The sequence below is a fragment of the Camarhynchus parvulus genome, chromosome 3 (assembly GCF_901933205.1).
Source record: "Camarhynchus parvulus chromosome 3, STF_HiC, whole genome shotgun sequence".
NCBI lineage: Eukaryota > Metazoa > Chordata > Aves > Passeriformes > Thraupidae > Camarhynchus > Camarhynchus parvulus.
In genome coordinates, this window is record NC_044573.1 from 60,711,276 (window position 1) to 60,732,802 (window position 21,527).

Below are 21,527 nucleotides of genomic sequence, written 5' to 3' on the forward strand. Positions count from 1 at the left end.
GCCCAGCTGTCCCATGGTGCAACCTCCAAGTAAGCTTCAGTTGGTTGTACAGTCTTAGCCCTTGATTTTGTACCTACTGACCTTTGAAACTCATGAACTGATTATACCCTGTCTGTATCCGTGCTATGTGCATCAACAGAAAAACAACAACTTAATAAGGACCGCTTGATAAACCCTAGAACCTGATGGCAAAATTGCCAGTAGGGATTATCAGTGACAAACCACTCAGCAATGAGTGATGTATCTGCCCAAAACATCTGGTTTTTTTCCTGGCTAAAAACAACTCCAACTCTGCAACAAACCCTACTTGCCTAACATCAGTTACTCTAAGCAAACAAAATTGCTCTCAATCTGTAACTGAAATTAGATTGCTGAGGTATCTCTGCTAAACAGCTCACTAAAATTAAGTTCAGCCACTTTACTGCAAAGTTTTTCTTGCGCCCACCATTGTCCCTATTTCCATTTAAAATTAAAAAAAGAAAAAGTTGGCTATATGATTTGAAAACCAAACACTCACTCACCCTCCACCTCCAAGCTCCAGAGAGGTAGTGTCTCCGTTGATGAAGTAAGTGTTTTCCCCACTCCATTTAAATACCTGAGGAGAGGAAAAAACATGAACATATTTGGACTGAGGATTCTTGCAATCTTAAACTACTGGGTACCTACTCTTAGCAGCTAAGAGGTGTGGTCATCTTTTATCTTTTTCTTGAAAGAGGAAAAGGTAAGGTAGAAAGTAAAAGATCAATACATATTTAAAACTATGAACAAAGCATCCTAATCCTTATTTTAAATGCTGCTTCCCTCTCTAAATCAAGTGGTACCCTGTTAAAAAGGAACAATGTGTTCAATATGGAAAAAGTGCATAAGCTATGAGCATCAAGGGGTATTTCAGTAGTACTCTTATCTCTGTTTTGTGGTCACTGTGATCCTAAAAATGCATGGCATCCTGTTCTTGACATCACTGCCTTCTAAGGAGAGTCTTTGGCACTTTAAGTCCTTCCTGCTTCCCCCTTCAACTCATTTAAAACTCTCTCCTCACACAGACACTCTCTCCTCTCTTCAGATAATTACAGACACTTTTACTTGAAGTATTGCATTGAAGCAATGAATGATTAACTGCATTCATCAACATCTGGCACCTCTTCTACACTCAAAATCTCATCCATGTTTCAGAAGTGGAACCCAATAATCTTATTTCAGAAAGTGGACACTCACCTTGAAATGTGGACTGAAAGTGTAGAGGAATGTTTCACCAGTGCCATAGTAATGGTCACTAAACCTGAAGGGATGAGTAGCATACGCTCCAAATATCTGTCAGAATAAAACGATTACACTACTTTAGGGGAAAGTGCAGAAATCAAGAGAGAACCCCCCAAAGATGTCAAAATACTTTCTAAAAACAATTAAGCTGATTTTCATGTTAGAAGAACCAACTAGTGAAGTGCATCAGATGTGCAAGTATTCCTCCACATCTTCTGTATCCTGCAGGTAAAAAGCCAGATGACAACCATGGCAGCAGCATTGCTGACTCTAGCAGCTACTGAAGAATGAGACCTCCAGAGAGGCACTGCCTGTGACAGCTCCTTAACTGAGATACCTAAGAAAGGTATTTCCAAAGGCACTACTGCACACACTGCAATTCTAAAACTTTTACTAGTTCTGAAGTACTTTCCTCTGGTAGCTCTAGTTTAGGCAATAGAAAATATAAAAGAATACATCAATGTCTTATTTTGGTATGACATGACTTCACAGTATGACTAGCATTTCATACTGATCAATTTACAAAACGCTGCCCTTTCTGCCCCACCCTCTGGAACAAGCACTCCTGACCTGGTTGTCCATATCCTTGATGACGAGGAGAACAGGACTGTCGAGAGCAGCCGATTTGCGGTACAGAGTCTTGAGGCTGGTGCCGTGCTCCAGCGTGCTGTATGCCAGGCGCCACGGGTAGCCCTGCACCCGCGCAGGCAGGCGCCGGGCCAGCTGGGCAGGGAGCAGGGAGTGAGAGACATGGTTACACAAGCAGCACAGGCAGTGCCCCAGCCTCTTTCCTGCACTCGCACTCGACAGAGGCAGCACCACATCTAAGAAGGAACCTGAGGGCTTTCAGCCATACCTGCTCTATGTGCATGTTCTCCAGAAGAGCGCTGTGATGCTTTAGGATAGGCAAAGCATCGTCATCTTCTTCTTCTTCATAGTAACTGCAAACGCTCTTTCGTCGCTTAGCTTCTTCTACAGTAATGATCTGTGGCAAGAAAACAAGTGTCCAACCTAAAGCACAGCTCTTACACCATCAATCCTCTGTTGAAGCCAATTAATTAAAACTTACTCCTCAGCTGTCACACTGTTTGGAGAAAAACCACAATATGGGATAATTTTATCAAGCACATTATTAACTTTATCCCCCCTTAAGCAAATGGGGAAAATGTTTAGCTGGGGCTCAGTGCCACCACGGCACATAGCAAGCAACAGCAAAAGCTCTGAAATGGAGGTGATGAGAAAGAGAAGGGGAAGCAATGAGGCCTAACTACAAAACAAACAGGAAACCTTAAACTGTCTTTTCCTTCCGTGAGTATATCACCACAGTGGTCTTATCTAGGAGCAGGAATTTCAGGATGCAGCTGCAGAGCCCACTGTGCTCTGCTATGCACCTCGCTGCCAATAAGGCTTCCAAATGGCTTTCATGTTACATGCAGATCAAGTTTTACATAATTCCTCCACGCCTTCACGATCGCTGCTGGAACTTGCAGAAGCTGTCAACAGTCAAGACAACTGGGAAGAGATGCCTGGAGGTCCTACACACACCTGCCTCTCAGGCGAGAAAGCAAATGCAATAGACTGACTCCAGGTGTGGATTTAACCACACAACAAAGCACACAAGTTTTGCATGAGGACCAGGGCTGGTGAGGAGCTCTCACAGCCCCAATACCTGCAGTCACACAGGGCATCCCCAGTGGGATGAGAACTACACATCTGCTGCATGCACTCATGTCCAGTCCATGCTCTCCCACAGATGCCTGGAGCTGAGCAGGGCACGTGGGCACTGGCACTCCAGTGCAGGGTCAGGAAAAGAGAGGAAGGCATGACCACAAGGCAAAAGCCAGCCTGCAGAACAAACACTGCCATGTGTCCCTGCACATCTGAGCAGTTACAGGTATTCCTACCCATGACAGCAAGAGCTCTACAGTAATGATCTGTAGCTTCATCCTGACCCTCCAGCCTCTCCTTCTGAGACTGCAGATAATCCTGTGCTGGAAAATTTTTCATACGGTCAATTTCAGGAAAGGTTTGCACTGCAAAATTAGGGTCATTAAAAAAAAAAACCAACAAAAAACCACTCACAACAAACTGCTCAGAAAAAACAATCTTTCTACTTGTACCATTCTTTTTTCACCATCAGACTGGTCTGCCTTCACTTCTCATCTCCCAGAACATGACTGTATATTTTTTTAATTAACATATTTTAGACAGTACATTAAAAATATACAATTCCCCTTCTGAGGAGTTTCTTTTAGGAACCGTCTCTCCTTCCGCCCCGCCCCGCCACTCCAGGAGTGGGAGAAAAGTACCAGACAACAGCAAATCAACCAAGAAGTATCTGTAGCAAAATACAACCAAAGTCACTTAGGCAACCAGAGAAAACCTATTAACACAATTGTATATTGCAAATTGGGTCCAGAGACAGACAAGTCCCCCTCTTCTCTGCATACACATTTATTCAGTCTCTGAACTAGATATGTGAATGAAGTTCAGTCAACAACTGCAGAAAAAGGCATCTGCAAGATCAGGTATTTACAGATCACACAAAAGCAGAAATGGATGAAAATAACTGACTACTACAGAAACTGGATCTACAAAGTATTTCAAAGATTTTATAGGGCTATGAAAGGAAGCCGTCTGAGGTGGAAATGCCCCTCACCTGAGTACAGAGTATGTTCATTACTAGGACAGAAATTCCATCATCAGATCCACACTGTTCAAATGGGAAATAATTCAACATACCTCTACAAAAGGTTCCTCCTGGTCCGGTCTGGCACAGTAAACAATTCGAATATTCAAAGGCATCTGTCTCTGTTTCATCATCTAGCAGTTTATTTTCAGTACCCACTACTCTACCCTTGCTCTAGTGGCAAGAGTTCTCAGCCCCAAGAGTGACAGACAGCTACTGGCCATGGCATGCTGTGATAAAACTGCTTATATGCTCCTCTACAATTAAGAGTTTCTGTTTCCCCGCAAGGGAGAGTGAAACTTTCACTCTCATCGTTTCACAGTCATCATGCCCAAATTTGGACTTCATTCAATAGCGATTTCCTGGCAAACCTACTTTAAATTGGTGAAGCTGGAATATATTACAAATAATAGAGACACACCTTTAAAAGCAGTTTCCAGCTTTTCTTCCTTTCAATAAATATCTAAAAAGAACAATGAGAGACAAGCTCCCAGTGTGGCCAGATCTCTCCTACATCTGTCTTTAGATCACTGACTCTCCTTCACTGTGGTTTTATGAAAATGGCATGCAAATAACTGAACAGTAAAATCTAGAGCAATGTATGACTGCACTCAGCTCTAAGCAAAACAAGGAAGGCAGGTTTTTTATATTTCAGCTCAAAAAGCACTAACATTGAGAAGCTACAAAACTGTAAAAATATTAGTTCCTTGGGAATAGAGGTTGCTACATTTAAAATGACAGGTCCCACTTCCAAACTCCATTTTTCAACAGAACATACTGTAAAGATCAAAATGCTCTTTTTGGTAGTAGAAGGTAGTAGAATTTAAAGAAAACAAGTTTATGTTAAGGATGAATCATCAGATAACTAACTTATTTAATCACCATCAAGTTATTTCCCACTTTGGAATGTATGTGTCTGTTTCATTTATCCCACATTCTTAGCACAGAAAGTGTTTCAGCATTGAGAAATACGGTTTTTAAAACTGTAAGTTTATTTCTCTTAGAACTAGGCTTTGTACACAGAAGAAGGAGATAACAAGCATAGGCATGCCAAGTGGTTAAAACAGATTGCAGAAGACCACACATGAAAAAGCCAAAGTCCAATGATAAACTTATCCCACTTACACCCAATATTCAAACAGAACTGCTGTGTGCACCCTAGAAGCAATGGTCTGGCCTATCACCCTACTCCAATCCATTTCAACCAGCACACAGGAGTCTGGGCTGATGTTTACATGCATTATACATTTTGAAGAATTTATTTGTAGCACATAAATACATTAGGAAATACATTAGGAATTTAGCAATGCTGACCACATATGCCTGTATAGCTTTGCAAAAGACTAATATCATCTGGTCAAAATATTTACACAACTTCTGCTGGCTGCACACCAGAGAGCTCCCAGTTGTTTACCTGCTCTTTCTAGGGAGAGAAGAAATGAAGACTGAAGGAATATAAATACATTTGTGAGACAGATACAAGCCTTAAGAAAACACCATAAAATCCTCAAAAGAACAACTGCTGAGATTCTTAGCAGAGGATGCACACTTGATACGCACATGCTTCACGTAAAGGCAGAAGGCACTCACCTCCCAACTTTTAGTAGTGGGCTCACTAAAGAAGTTGTCAATCATGTCAAGCTCCTCCTTTTCTACCACAACAAAACCTTGCTCTTTGGCATCTTTCCCATATATTTCTGGTGACCACTGAACAAAAAATGTGTACAAGTGATCCACCCTGTGAAGAGAGGAGGAGGAGACAACCATTGTTCAGTGGTCCATGAACCCAACACTGTCATGTAGCACAGAGGTTTTGCCCAATGCCAAAGCAGGGACAACTACACAAACGGGATACCCATGTACCTCCCCCCTCCCATACCACACAAGGCAACAGCTCCCTCCACCTGGCAGCCTGAACCACTTCAAGGTTTCTCTGCTTGTGTTTTCCTCCTCTCTTTGCTATATGCAAAGCCAAGGAATCATGGTAAAGAAATATGGCTTGTCCAGTCCGACACAATTCACATTAAGAAGTCAAATTGATTGATATTAGGTCATAGTCACTGAAGTTAAATCTGTAAAACATTCAGTTTGCCCATTTAGTTTGACCTCCAGCAATGAAACAAGCAATGAGATCACCAGTGAAATCTACACTACAGTTTTAGCTGCCCTTTAAAAGTTATAAAGGCTAGCCACAAAACAATCTTCATTCTCTTAGCATTATGAAAATAAGCTGTTACTGACAGCTTAGCTAATGATATAGTATCAGCAGCACATGCTCTTCCATAAATGTAGTCAGCCCTCAGCCACTGTCTTTAAAAAGATATTGCTTGACAACTTCCATAACAAACCACAAAACAATTTCTGAAGAAGGAATTTATGTATTAAGTTAAAACGAACACATACAATTTCAAACAGGAATACAACAGTGGATCCACTATACAAGAAGCTGAATTGCCAACAAAAAAATCAGACCCACAGCAAAGAGGGCAGATAGAAAGATGGTAAGCGCTTATGACATCGGATCTTCCTCCAGCTTTTCACTAGGAAGTTACATCCAGCAACTCTCAGATCAACAGAAAACACCTATTAGAAATATAGACAATTCCCCCCCACACAGCATATTTCAAGTAACTTGGATTTATATGTATGCACAAATAATCTTAAAATATCCTTTCAGCACTGTTACAATATGTTAGGGTCACTAGTATAATTCCAGATTTTTTCAAATGAGTCTACAAAAGGAATAAAGAATTCATTTTGCTTCATCATGGAAATAATGAAAAAGGAATAAATTAGCATTGCTCACAGAGGTTTCAGAAAAAGCAGTCTGATTAGCTCCTTGCTAATTAATTTGAGCTTTAATTGAAAGAGACAACTGACTTGAGCACTGTGTATTTTATATGCAGTAGTCCTACTCTGGAAAGCCAGCTACTTAATTCCTACAAATCCCTAAGAAAGGACAATAAAAGTAGTGGTTTCTGCTGTCTGGGTAAGATCAGTTTGAAAGCACATTTATGCAGGTGGATGAAGGAGAGCAGCACACTCGTATCTCAGAATCACAGAATGTATTTATGTTTTAAGCCATCTCTGGAAATCATTTAGGCCAGCTCCTGCTTATATAGCAGAGCTAACTTCCAGTTTAGAGGAGGTTGCACATTCTTGTCTATTTGAGTTGGAAAAACTCCAGCAGTGATTCTACAAGTTCTCCATGCATAGCCTGTCTTCTGGTTTTTTTTTTCTCTTTTATCTCATCACCATTTTCCCTGAAGCATGCAGCACATGATCTGAGAAGAGTCTGGTGCCATCCTATATTTTTTGTTTCTTGTCCCCTCTCCTCCATTTTTTAACCAAGTGCCTAAAAGGAAGAGGGGATTAATGACTACATAAGTTGTTTTGCTGTACTTCCTTACTTGAGTCAGGCAAGAAGTGAAGCCTTTGTTACTGCAAGGACACACCACTGACATGTTGAGTTTGCTCTCAACTTCCCCAACTCCTTTTCAGCAGAGCTACTCCCAGCAGTAGGTGGGGGCTGCCTTTCCCCACCTACTGCTGCAGGAACTGCTCCATCCCAGGTGCAGAACTTTTCCATTTGCATTTTCTGCACTTCCTGATGTTTCTGTCAGCCTGTTGTGTCAAGGCCTATCTGAATAGCAGCCCTGCCCTCCGATTACGAGCACTCTCCAAATTTTGTGTCATTCCCTAAAATGACAAAAGTGTGTTCTGTCTCAATATCCATGTCACCAGTGAAGGCATTAAGAATTATCAGTCCCCAAGAATACCACTAGTACCTCATTGCCACTCAGACCAACTACCTTTGAGCCCAATGGTCCAGTCAATTTTACAACCACCTGTAACCTACCTGTCCAGATCATATCTTTCCACTTTGACTACAAGGATACTATGGAAGATTGTGTTGAAAGCCTTAGTAACATGATGGTATCAATCCCTTGCTCTCTCATTGCTCAAGGAGCTAGCAATCTCAAACAGAAAAGTTATTTGATCAGTAGAAAAGTAATTTGCTCTTGGTAAATATATGACAGCTGATCCTGATCACTTCTTTCCCTCTGTATGCTTGGAAATGGTGTCTGTAAGGACTTGCTTCCCAGGGACTGAGATGAAGCTGACTGCCCCATGCTCCCACAGATACTTCCTTGATTTTTCTGACATGGTTGCAGCATTTGTCTTTCCAATTATTAAGGAACATCCCCCCTGAAAACAACCTTTCAAAAGATGATAGAAAGCAGCTTTGTAATAACATCAACCAACTTCTTCAATATACTTAGAACATTTCCTGTCAGGCCCCATGGACTCGTATATGCTCAGTTTATTTAAGTAGTACATAACTAAGTTTTCCTCTGCAATGGACAGTTGATAAATCCAGACAGTCCAGATTAAAAAGCAGCAGCATAAAACAGAAATAGGTGATTAAAGAGGTGATGTCATTCTGAAAAGGGATGCTCTGCTAATAAAATTCTAACATTATGCTACAGTGGTATTTCCAAGCTACGAAATTGAAAACATTTGATCCAATTTTTAAATTGAAAAGCCACTTCTTGAGGAACTTTCTTACAGTCAATTAGACAGCTGTGACAAAATTTATCCTAGAACTCAATAGCTGTTTTGGTGATCACATGCTTATGAGTGTATAATGCACTAAAAGAGAGACATCAATAAAACAAAGTACTTGGAAAGAGACAACTATAGAAACCTGAAGTTAGTAACTCCAGAAAGAAAATATTCAAAAGGCTCTAAGTCCAGCCACTGTTCCTGACCCAGAGAAAGACATTAATCCAGAAGTATCCTGTGACTTTGTTATAAATGTGCTTGACTAAATGATGATTCTTCCCAAATCTTGAGCACTGAGGTATTGTAAGCCCTCATATGCTTTTATGAGCTTATAGAGACTTCTATGAGTCCTCATTATAAGACATTAAGCTATAGATACAAACAGGTTTTCATAAATTTCCTCTGTACAGTTTGATATCTTATTGTCAGGAGTCTAGCAGTATTCTTCTTATAAAAGGCTAATTTAAAAGGATTCTAAATCTAGCGAAGAAGTGGATGCCCTCTCAGCAGCACAATCTCAGTGCAGTGTCTTTTACATCAACTTCAGTGCAAATTATACATTCACAAAACAAACATATTTGCAGAATTTACACTGTGGAAAATTAAACAGATTTACTTCTTGACTGAGGAACTAGTCAATGCTATTACTTACAAGCAATGAAATTCTGCATTACTATCTGTGTCTCTGTGCAAGACATTTTCTTGTAAAAGGTCTGCAGGAAATGTGTGACCTAATTACTGAGCTACTGCTACTCAAAATTCACTAGGGTGGGAAACCACATTCCACTTAAACATAAATCCACATAGTAAGAGCACACACAGACTTACCCTCTAATACTGTAAGCTTTACCCATTGTAAAACTTCCCAGCAAAACAGAATCTCTATTTGTGTCCAAAAGCATGGGTGACCCTCTGCTCAGCTGAACCTTGCAAGAAGCTGCCCTAGGCTGAGTAATCTGTATATAAGGCAACTCAAGATGCCCAGCATCTCCTCTGTGTGCTGAGGTGAGCCCTGCTGTGACCAAGCAGGCAGCACAAAGCAGTGCTGCAGTCACTGATTAACTCAGCCACACCATGCTGGCCATGGGCCGACGTGTGCCGGGACACACTCGGCGCCTGGGAAACCACGCATGCAGAGAGAACACCTACAGCAAGTGAGAAGATTTAGTGCCTTTATAAAGAATATCAGCCTAAAAGTCTTCTTTCCAGAGGCTTCCAACAAAAAAATAAACATAAAAGTACTGGGCCCAGAAAGTAGCTGGAGCTGGCACCTGGAAGAGCAGCTCTGCTGGGAGCTGTGGGACCAGGCTGAAATTGTGGGACCAGGCATCACAACCAATGACAGAAGCTGTTTTAACAGCAAACACTATGACCATGGAAAAAATGTAACTAAAAGCAAATCAGAGGAAGATTTAACTTACACTAAATATAGACATGCAGACCAGTTTTTTCCCAATCTCACTCCAAATTTGGACAGTCTTTTTTGATTTTGCTTTGTTGTTGTTGTTTTTTTTTAATTACTACAAAACATTAAGATGCTGCACAAGCTACTGTGACTGGACTGGAGAATGTGTTTTATTTATGCTGTTTTGTGGCCAACAAGATGAGAGTGTTATTTTTTATATTTTCACACATGAATATAAATTGCATTTCAAATAGTTTTAGACTTAGTTCACTATCTCCTATTTTGTCCAAAATACATGGCAAAGCTATCCCAAACAACCTACTGTTCATGGCACTCTCAAGATGCAACACTTATGTATATGTTCTACACAATACTGATTCAAGAATATTCCCAGAAGGTAGGAAGTGTTGTGTTTTGCTTTGGGAATGCATCCAAGAGCTTGGAGAAAACACCATCTTGTTCAAGAAATGAAGACATGCCTGGCACTAATACAAAGGAATGGGTCTCACATCTAATTTCTGCTCCAAGTTCTACTTGATCTGTCATGCAATTCTGGGGTGTTAAAACAGGCATGAATAGCACTAAAAAGACCCAAACTTACAACCCATCATTCACCACTACTTTTGATCAAGATCCAAACAGCAGCCCTGACATGAAAGATCTGGTATGTCAGCCAGCATGGCCAGGTGCTGCTGCAGCAGCTCACTGCAGAAGTTACTTTTTTCTCATTATAAAAACTGAAGTACAAACCAGTTGTCAGCAGTTTATAAAAGGATTAGGTCTGCTCACCATTCAGAAAGTTTCTGCTCATAAAAGGACAAGCAGCAAAGCTGTTTTCCAAGTCTGTGGTTAGAAGCTTGACAGATTTACCTGTTACACACAGCAGTGATAGAGATTATCTCAGGCAGCTCAGCAGCTTCATTCACTGTTAGCTGCACTATCCCCAAAGCATTAACTGACCTTGTGTTGTATTACAGCATCATTCCAACTCATCACTCCAGCTCCCTGAAGTATTTACTCAAACTTCAACCCAGAATTTTCTGAACCCACCCTTTTGCAATCCCTGAGGAGCCAAGGACTGGGATCCACAGATAGCAAGCAAACCAAAAGCCATCCAGCTACTCTCCCAAGGATCACATTCCAGCTGGATTAAACTCTCCCTCTCCTCCAGGAAGAGTTCCAAAACAGCGACTCCCACACTACTACAGACAATCAAAACACTCCTTTTCAAACCACAAAAAATATAAACACTTAAATCAACACACATGACACACATTTGAAATTAAAATTATTAAATAAAAATTATTTTTAAAAACTTGACTGCATCTGAAAGAGACATCTCTGAGACGGATCACAAGTTCAGATTCCTCCTTCCTGGCATCTAATTTACCAGAATCACTGATTTTAGTTCATCAACAGACCAGAGAATTGCTCTAGTTGCCTTCTATCAACAAAAGAATCACGAATTTGATTCTTCACAGCCAGTGAAAATTCTTGGGTGATTTATGTGGAAAATCATAGACCTCCACTTCTCTAGTTTGTTGGTTTGCTTTTTTCTAGAGTACTGTTTATGTATTAATACACACCTACAGGAAAACATTTGTGTTCCTCAATTTTACTGCAAAGGGACTATTTTTAATGAGACAGAGGACAGAAATCCTCATACCTGTTTAGTTAGGAGCGTCTCCCTTTTCCCATATGATTCCCTTTGCTCATGTGAAATACTTAATTTTTTTAGCACTGACACCTCGGTAGATTCCACGCCCCTCCAGCCACTGCTCTCTTTCCCCCATTTCCTAGACTACAGCTGAAACCCTGATCATCTCCCAGTTCTTTTATCATATGTTAGCTGCACATATATCCCTCTTTCCATCTTCCAGTGGCACCTGAGGCCTTTTTCATTCCCACTGAGAGCCATATTAGACCAGCAACAAACACTGCTTTATGTTGCTGGCATGCAATGAAATGAGGGCACCCCTCAGCATCCCTGCTGCACTTCACAACTAGGACCATGTAAGTAATATAAGATTCAGCTCTAGAAAGCAGTTCACATTTAAAAAGTAACAGACAGACATTTTTGTGCTGACAGGAGTGCAGCTTACCTTTCACGAGGAACAGCAAACCAGTACTCAGGTTGCTTTATCTTTTTACTGTACTGCTGAGACATGGTTGTGCTCTGAGACACAAAGGACTTTCTCATGGGCTTGCCTACTTTAATGCACAGAAACATTGGAGGAGTCTTGCTCTTCTCCTCTTTTGAAGGAAGCATATCTGAACAAGACACAAAAGAAACAGTCTGCTTACAGGAAAGTACAAATGCTGCAGCTGATAAAACACTGACAAAGATTAACAATCTTGTAAAAAGGAATACTCAGAGGCACCATACACAGAATTACACTTGACTTCAACAACACAACTGGTTTAGTAAAACCACATTCATCCTAAACTGAGGCCATTCATTCCCACTTTGTCACAGCCTGTATCCCCCTCAGCTGTACAGCTGTGTACAGAACAGCCCTGTAAAGAAAGAGGTAAGATGACCAGGCTGAGTGCTGCCTGCAACACAAGGCAGGCAAAGGGGACATTAGGGTCCAGAAAACCTATCCAGGCTGAAGGGCAATCCTGCATGCACACACACACGCACGCAAAAAGCTCAGTCAGTTTCTCAACTCTGTCGGTCACACAGCCACACAAGCACCTTTTATCTGCACAAGACAAGGCCAAGCCTAGAAGCAGTTTAGGCTCCTTAAATTGCTAGTGTGACAAAAAAAACCCAACTTGCTTAATTAAGTACAGCTTCAGTCACACTGAAGTTGCCTTCTTTGTTTTAGCAGTACACATACAGCCAAATACCACCAGCAGAAACCCTTATAAAAAAAAAAAGAAAAAATCCTTTTAAGAACAACTATTCTTAAAATAGAGACTTCCACTTTAATCATCCCCCACCACCTGATCTGACTCAAGGGTATGTCCACTGGTTCATTAAATTACCCAGAGAGGAGCATCAACGCTCCAGGACAGACTACTGCTTAGAGGCACTGGGCTGCCATAGAAATGGTTATTATGTGTGCACATGCTCTGAACAGAGATTTCACTTGGGTATGTGCTCTCCTGGAACAGCCTGAATTATTTCTGATAATGCAATGATCAATCAGGAGAAAACTGATCACTCAGTAGGACTATACATGTATTCCAATTTATCACTTCTTTAAGGGTTTCCATAGCATGAGAGACACCAGACACATGCAAATATTGTCAAGAATACTTCAGTGCCCCCTTCACAGCAATGCTCTACTACCTTGGATACTGTCAGAAACAAAACTGACAGACTTCAATGAGACAACAGTGGTTACCAATACAGACTGACAATTCCTAGGCCATGAAGTGTCCCTGCCAATACTGGATGACATTTCACTATCCTTCTTAAAGCCAGCAAACAGAAGTACAGATTGTATAAAGAGTGATCACTGAATGTGGAGAGAGCACACAAGCTACTTATCAAACAACAAGCTTTGAGAATTTGAAGATAGCAGGTAATATAAAACTGAAATACACAAGGAGTAAAAAAGAGACCAGGTATTAGAGAGAGAAGAAATTTAGAGAAGGCTGTCAATTCAAAGGTTACCGTCATAATGCTGTCCAAGTCTCAGAGGAAACAAGGATAACCAGAGACCTACCTTCAATTGGCACTTGAATTTTCTGCAGCAGCCACAGTCTGATTTCTGATTGATTGTCTAACTGTGTTTCTTGACAGGTCTTGTCTACAGTTGGTACTAATGAAGAGTCCACAGACTCTTTCAGATCCTTTTCCTCTGCTGCTGCTGAGCTGATTTCTAATGAAGGTGCTTTCCTTTCAACACAGCAGGAATCAAGTTCCATACTTTTAACTGTATGGACTTCATTAGCTTGGGACTTTGAACAGCTAAGTGTAAGGTCTATGCCAATTGCTTTATTGTTTTCACCTTTCTGGATTTCAGCCTTGTGTAAGTCTTCAGATGACTGAGACCCATTTCCATCTTTATTGAGGTAAAATTCAATAAGTTTATCTTTCTCTAGCTCTTTCTTAGTGTCCAATTCAGTCTCCACCTTACCTGTCGGGGTACTGACACATTTGTTTACTTCTGGAATAACATCTTGCTTTTCACACAGCTCTAAGTCTAAGTCAGCTTTAGGTTCAACACTGTCCTTTTTTTCCAAGGAATCAACTGTCAAGTGCTCCTGGACTTCTGTAGTAGGTTTGGTTACCTGCTGCTTAGTTCTCCCCAAGTCCCTGGGGTCAGCCAGCAAGCCTTCCATTACTGAGATTTTCCTGTCCAACCCTCTATCCATACGAGATGATGTCTTTTCCAGCTCAGTGAGGTCATCCTCTCCTTCTCCTAGAAGGGATTTTTCTTTGGTTTTGGTATCTGAAGCATTTTTTCCCCTGGAAGAGTCCTTGGTACATGCATCTGCATCAAACTTTTCCAAATGTTCAGTGGCAGTGATGTTGTTGGGAAGCTCCAGAGACTTTGATTTGATTGAGCCCGTACTCTCTGATGACTGAAGAACTTCAAAATCAGCAGACTTTTCCTTGTCGGAAGGCTTTATCTGTTTGGCACCCAGAGCAACAGATGCATCTCCATTCTGCTGCCTCTTTTCCTTGCTAAGGGATTTGAATTTGCTGAAAGGATTGATATCTTTCTCAGAGGACAGGTCTTCCCATTCTCCTGGCCTGTACAGAGGACAAAGATCCTTTGGTATGTCACTGTCAGGGGAAATGATGGATGTACATACGATGTTAAAAGCAAAATGGAAATGGAAAAAAATGAAAATAAAAACTAAACATCAAATTAATTTAAACCATGAAACTTGTCAAAAAATAACTTTCTCCAAAATAAACATACAGTACTGGAAATAAGTGACTTTAAAGACAATGGAGAAAAATGCTGAAAGTGTAATACCAAAATAAAATGAGTAAACCACCAGAATATGCCACGTGGGTGAAGAAATGTAACACAATAATAAGAATGTGCAAGTCATCAGAAGTTCCATAACAAAAAAACACAGGACATGTATTTAGCTGCTGGAATTTAATTCAAATCCCATTAATATTGTAATTTCCCACACCTGACAATGAGTCAACATCTACAACCCTCCATGCTTCCCTAGTCAGTACAAATGTATTTTTGAGAAAAAAAAATCAGAGATAAGCTGTATCCTGTTTGAACACGTTTACTGCAGAACAGTAACAGCCAACACAGTTATTAGCTTTCTTCTATTCGTCTCCATTATTCAAACATACTGTTTGAATGCAGGCTTCCCCAAACATTTCTTTTTAAAGCAGGACAATCATAAAATATTTCAAAATGAAAAAATCTGAATAAACATATCAGCATAAAACTTCAGCTCTTTGTTACTGATAAAACTCTGAGGAGAATTAGAAAACAAGATCCTCATCAGTTAAGAATTACTAAGAAGTAGTATCTGGAAAGTTTTTCTTGAAATGAGAAATCCAATGGATTTCACTGTTCAAACAGGTATTGCCTATAAGAACAAAACCCTGCTTAGAACAAACAGATAAGCAGTGCCTGGTCTGTGCATAAATGAAAGCAACCCACTCCAGAAAGCCTATAATGTATTATAGATTATAACTATCAATAAATTTCTGGTTCTGAGATAGCAGTATTCCACAGTCTGGTGTTTCTGTAAGTCCTGAAGATGGCAGCTGAGGTGCTGTTACCTTCAAAAGTTTCAAATACTCCTCTGAGAATAGTGCTGGTAACACAATAATGGTCAAAATCTAAACCTCTTCACATCCACTGAAAGAGCCCTAGAGACAGGTCAGTGCCAGACCCAACTGTGGCATATTACAAATGCTTTTATTGATTACTGGTTTGCACTCCTTTGCACTTGGGTTCTCACATTTGTCACCCCTTTGTGTTAATGCCACTTAGTGTTCTAAAGAGAGAGTTGTTGTTCTGAAGAACAACGCAAGTGAATCATTCCTTTGCTGGCACTTTACTCTGTTGCCTGAAACTCTTCCCCTGCATTCCTCCATTCCCCAGCCCTTTTCCATGACCCTTACTGAAAATCTGCAAACGTAAGTTCAGGGAAGAACACTCCTTACGATGGCAATGCATCTTTAATCTTCATGTGAGAGATGTCATTGTAGAGAGCTATAGAGACAACCTCCTCCATGGGGCAGATGAGCCCATACTCTTCACAGCCATTCTCAATCACCAGAGGATCAGACTTATGTGGGTCAAACATGATATTGTTTGGAGTTACTATCATGACTCCTCCAACGACGCCCTAAAACAGGACAAGAAAGAGTCAGCATATCACATGCAATGCACTTATCATTGGGTGTTGGATTTTAGGCTACTATTCTCAAAAGCAAAACCACTTTCCTGCCTCTTTATACTGTGTCATGTAGTGTTCGCTAGCAAAATACTTTGCTTTCTACATGCATCAAGTCAGAATGAGACATTGTAAGGAGAGAAAAAAAAATTCTTAGTAACTCGTAATAAATTCTTAGTAAATCCAAGTTCCTGGCTGATAAGGAAGAACATCTGAACTATTCAACTTTCAGAGCTGACTGCTATAAGGTAAAAATGTGATTGTTAATCAATCTCAAAAAAAACAGATTAATGGATTTATTTCTTTAAAAAACTACATAGTATTTTATTCTGGATGCAGCTACTTTCATTTGATTCATGAATTTACATGCAACCAACAGACTTGCATGCAGTTTTACTCATAGAAACATCCAGGTTACTATGCCAAGCTAACATCAGAGGTCCCCTTGATCTGCTTTCCCAGAGGTACATGCAAAAGGCTTCTCCATACAGGGATCTGGTATGAGGCAGCTTCTTCCCAACCTAGAAATAGCTCCTATGGTCCAAGCATATTCTGCACAGGACTCATTTAATTCTTCAAAATGTGCTCTAGCAATGGATTTGATAAAATGCTGCTGCATGAGCCATTATTCAGCATCAATCCATGGCAACTGACCATTTTCCAAGATTTAAAAAGAAGATTTCCACTGTCTCGCTTCTGCGCCCTCTCCTCCAGAAGAACTACAAAATTCACCAGACTAACTCAGAATCTGTTTGTAAATCATGACATCTGACAAATGAGAGACACAGATCAACTGAATGGCCCACACTGCAGGTACTATTAATTATATGAGGTCATCTGCAAGGCAAGCCAAGGAAGGCTCATAAATACCCAAGTAAAAGACCCCAAGCTTGATCTGTGGGGCTTTTTTTTAAAGCAGTTAAGATATCAAGCTGATGGCTTGGCACTGGCAAATGAGCACATGAATGCCTGCTCCTTTATAAAGCAAAGTCTGTTCACATTTCCCATTCACTTCTGTATGACTCGCTGCTCAAGCTTGGTTTGTGTTCAGATGACAGAATGGAAAAAAGTGCAGAGGCTTCTCCTAGAAGTCACAACAGAATACATCAGTAGGATGTACTTCCCACCCAGCCACTGCAGGAAGCCAGGCAACAAGGGATTTCAGCTACACTGGCAAAGAAGCCATCTCATTTTTGATTGCTCTGGCTGAAAATTTATTTTTCCATCCTGTAGCCATAAAATTGGCAATCTGTACCCCCTGCACTTAACAAGCATCACAGAGCAAGTGACAGTACTGCCCTAATTTACATGCCAGACATCAAGTAGTCCTCTATTACATTCTACAAAACGCAGACTGTAAAACTGCAGAGTTGATAAATACAGTCTACATCCACTCAATGCAAAAGAAGCCAGAAACCCTAGGTGTAAACACATCCATCTTACAAAAGTCAGGACTAAGGGAAAAAAAATGTTGCAACTACAATGATTAGCATCTCCAGTGTTATAAATTCCAGAGAACTTGAAAATCCAAACATGCAGACAGCTAACTGAAACCAGAGTCAACAAGGACAGATATGTCAAAGTAGGCAGTTCAGGAAGAAGTGTCTTGCAACCTTGAGAAAAGGGCTAAAATACTACCCAAGCTCTGTGCTTCTAAAACACTTGCTGTAATTTAGAATCGCAGTCCCGGCCTATGTTACACGAAAAAGAAAGAAAAGATTGTATAATGCAATATTCATCCTTTTATTAGGCTTGCACAACATTCATTAGCAAGTGCAGAAGCGACATCAACATATTTGGAAACACTGCTCTGGAAACAGTTAAAATTTATCTTCATGTCATAAATGAAATAGACTGGCATGTACTCATTTTATAAAGCTGTTGCTCAATTTGATGGAACTGGACAACTAATCCTGACATGCCGTAACTCTGAAGTGCAGTTCTCTCTGTGTATCTAGCAACACACAAGCAAAAGAACAAAATTATACAGCATATTATCACAGTACCAACAAACACAGGAGTAATAGATAAAGCCAACATACCTTTTACATTCTTTAAAAACATTAAGCACATTTGCCTCCCCCAGTATTCATCACTCACTTATCCAAAGAGAATCTTAAACAATGCCCAAAAATCAGGTTTCACCTACCTTACCATCTGTGAAGTAGCGACAATTCATTTTTAAAAATTTGACAACCACAGGCTCATCTTCTTCTGAAGTAGAGGACAGGACTCTCTCCACTGGTTTGAAAGCCTTTCTTGCCAAATCAGCATCCTTCGAAAAGAAAAAGTTCAGTGCAGAGCAACAGGACCAGAATCATATACTTCTAGATTTTTGAAAACTACAAGGCCAGGTTCAAACAATTATTTTCCATTTGCATAAGGAAGAAAAGCAATGGTCATGTATGTAGGTATACATGTACACTTCCTACAGTGTCCTATATTGAAAATAAACAACAAACCCACCCTTGTAACCTTACAAGAAACGCCATACAAATAACAGGCAAGAAATTAAAAAACACCAAGGCAGGTCAACTCACCAAAATTCCATTACACACTCTCAGTAGGGAGAGGGCCTGCCCTGACACATCATCTACACTGAGGACCTCTGCTCACAGAGCACTGGTGTGATTCCCCATGCAGATGGCACAGGGGTAAGGTTAAACACAATTATTCACTCCAAGCTTCTCTCCACTCTTCATTAGTGATGTATTTGAAATGACTAATTACTTTCATCTAAGCAGATGTTAAAGATGTTAAAGGCAGCTAAACTGCCTAAAGATGCTACCTGAAAATCATCATGGTCAATCACCCTTCTAAAGAAAATGAAAGACCAGCTATGCCAAGACCTTTCACAAAGATTAAATCCAGCAGTCTTGTCTAAAGACAAGTCTGTATATGGGTACCACCACAATTCAACTAGAAAGAAACTGACTGCTCAGACTAAACCAACAGCCTCCCTGTTCAAGGATGCCAGTGCAGGATCAAGGCTCTGGACTACCAAGCAGCATAAAAATCTCCAGCAGGAAACACTAAATAATTTTTCATATTTAGCTTTCTATTCTTTAAAATTGTGTACTACACTATTTTTAGTAGTTTTGATAGACTTAGGGCCCAACTGAACTTGTAATGGGTTTCCACACTCAGAATTCCCTTAATTTGGAGTATTTTTAAGACAATGGTAAATTTTGTAGTACAGAAAACTACACAAGCAAACACTACACACAATGCCTGTAAACTCAAAAAACACCTATTTACACAGCCTTGATTCTCAGCTTCAGAATCAGAAAATATTTTGAGAGTTTAGGACCAGTGAAGCATGTTTGACTTACAGGGAGTTTATCATATTCAGCATCTGATGATGAAGGAGAAACAGGAGCACCAGGACTAGAAGACAGCCTCCCAGCACTTGTATCTGGCACAAAGAGAATCTAAATACAAACAGGCATTTCAAAACAGTGAGGCAAAAGCTTTAAAATGTCATTAACTATGTTATATTAGAAAGACAGCACAATACTGATCACTCATATCTGCAATGTACACCTTAAAAACATTCAGAAAAATTAAACTAATTTCCTTATTCCAGCTTTTATCTGCTGGGTATACTTAGGCAAGTCACACTATCTCTGTGCCTCAGTTTCCCTATCTGCAAATCAAGACACTTCAACCCCTGCATGGCTGTGAAGCAAAGAAGAGATCTGCTCTTTATGAACCAAGTGTTAATCTCCACACTTGCATTTCCAGTCCTGGAAATTTTAGGATTTAGGACTCTCCTAAAAAGTCTCTCTCCATTTATTTCTCCTCTTACAGGAGACTGACTCATATCCAACATAATGGCACAAAGGCATTTCAATTTCTGTCTCTCTCTAATTCTTTAATGCATTATAGATTGCATTTATCCAGACTTCCCAATAATCCAATGCCCTTGCAACAGCTGTATTATCTTCTTGAGCTTCAGAGTCATCTTTAGGGTTTAGAGACAGTACATAAATAACAAGTTAGATATGGCAATTACAAAGCTTTCCCGTCACACCAATTCCAAGAAATAATCTACTGAGTTTCCCTTTAAGGGAGGGCTTTAAATTAGTGTTCATTATCCTTGTATCCAAGTACCTAAAATATACATGTAAGTAGTAAAAAACTTCTAAATACATAGCAAATAATTATGTTTCAGGTATTTAAATAAAAGATTTACCTGGCCTGGCACAATTGTCTGTGTGAAAAGCTTATTGAGCTCCACCAGCTTGTTTGGGGTGACGTTGAACTTTAATGCTATGCTGTTTATGGTGTCCTGATTTCCAGCCTGAAGAAAGAGGTGATGACTAAGATTACCATACTGAACACAGCACCACACATGAACTACACCCATTTAACAGACTGTTTGTAGGGATAGACTTGATAGACATCTATTTAATAGCTTAAGTAATAAGCCAGTATCAAAAAAAAAGGACAGAAATATTCTTTCACAATATACAGTAGAAAAAAATGTGGAGGTGTTACAGATGTCCCTCTCCTTATCTCTTAAAACTTTGAAGCAGCACATCTGTACTTACAATTGGTCTGGCAGGGGGAGGAAGGTCATACACTGCAAAGTTCACTACACCTCCAGCAGCCACAGCACGCCAGGCATTTGTGCAGTTCCCAGCTGGGACACCACCTCGCACAGAGGCTGTGTGGTGGAATGGAATGCACTGAGCGACCTGAGGGCTCACACACACAGAGCAGAGCTAGCACACTGCTGCCCTGCTCCAGCTTACAGAAACAGATCTCATCAAGCACAGGTCAGCTGCAGAATGGGAGTATTTTTCAGAATAACAAAACCACTGCTCTATTAGAGAGCCATAATGGAGAAGTAAAAATGGGACTGGCAGCTGCGAGAGGCAGAGATCCTGGGTTGAGCAGAGATTCAGGATGTGACCCTAGCTCTCCCCATTATGGTGGTATTTGAATGGTATCAACAGGAGCAATCCCTATTGACATAAGTGCAAACTGAGAAGGAATTAGTGCTCACAGTTTTGTGCCACTGCCCCCCTCTCAACCCTTAACACCTCCACTTTCAAAAGGCAGGCATGAACACACCACACACCAGCACTTACTATATATTCTATGGTACCATGGGGCTTCTGAGAAACCATCTTTTTCTCTTTCTTTTCATTGCTTTTGTTTTGATTGTCATCTAAAGAGAAAAAAAAATTCAAATAATTGACTGTCAAGATGTTTACCTTTCAGCGTATTTTGAAAGAAATCTACAGAATGTGCAAATTGCAG

At 40.3% G+C, this 21,527-nt stretch overlaps 1 protein-coding gene across 3 annotated transcripts in view; it reads right to left on the reverse strand.

Moving 5' to 3' along the window:
• The window catches only part of NCOA7 (nuclear receptor coactivator 7), a 78,156-nt gene that overhangs the window by 2,692 nt on the left and 53,937 nt on the right, over positions 1–21,527 (reverse strand). Inside the window, exons 4-15 of one of the 3 annotated variants that reach the window (XM_030944725.1) lie at positions 21,356–21,435; positions 20,455–20,562; positions 19,592–19,690; positions 18,409–18,534; positions 16,027–16,211; positions 13,598–14,631; positions 12,023–12,191; positions 5,540–5,687; positions 2,117–2,245; positions 1,831–1,983; positions 1,216–1,311; positions 522–595 (exon numbers count right to left, since the gene is read on the reverse strand). In XM_030944725.1, coding sequence (XP_030800585.1) covers positions 522–595; positions 1,216–1,311; positions 1,831–1,983; positions 2,117–2,245; positions 5,540–5,687; positions 12,023–12,191; positions 13,598–14,631; positions 16,027–16,211; positions 18,409–18,534; positions 19,592–19,690; positions 20,455–20,562; positions 21,356–21,435 — 2,401 coding nt within the window. Of the gene's footprint in view, positions 1–521; positions 596–1,215; positions 1,312–1,830; positions 1,984–2,116; positions 2,246–4,002; positions 5,238–5,539; positions 5,688–12,022; positions 12,192–13,597; positions 14,665–16,026; positions 16,212–18,408; positions 18,535–19,591; positions 19,691–20,454; positions 20,563–21,355; positions 21,436–21,527 lie in introns of those variants that run through there. The other 2 variants (XM_030944723.1, XM_030944726.1) reach the window with 2 other exon arrangements.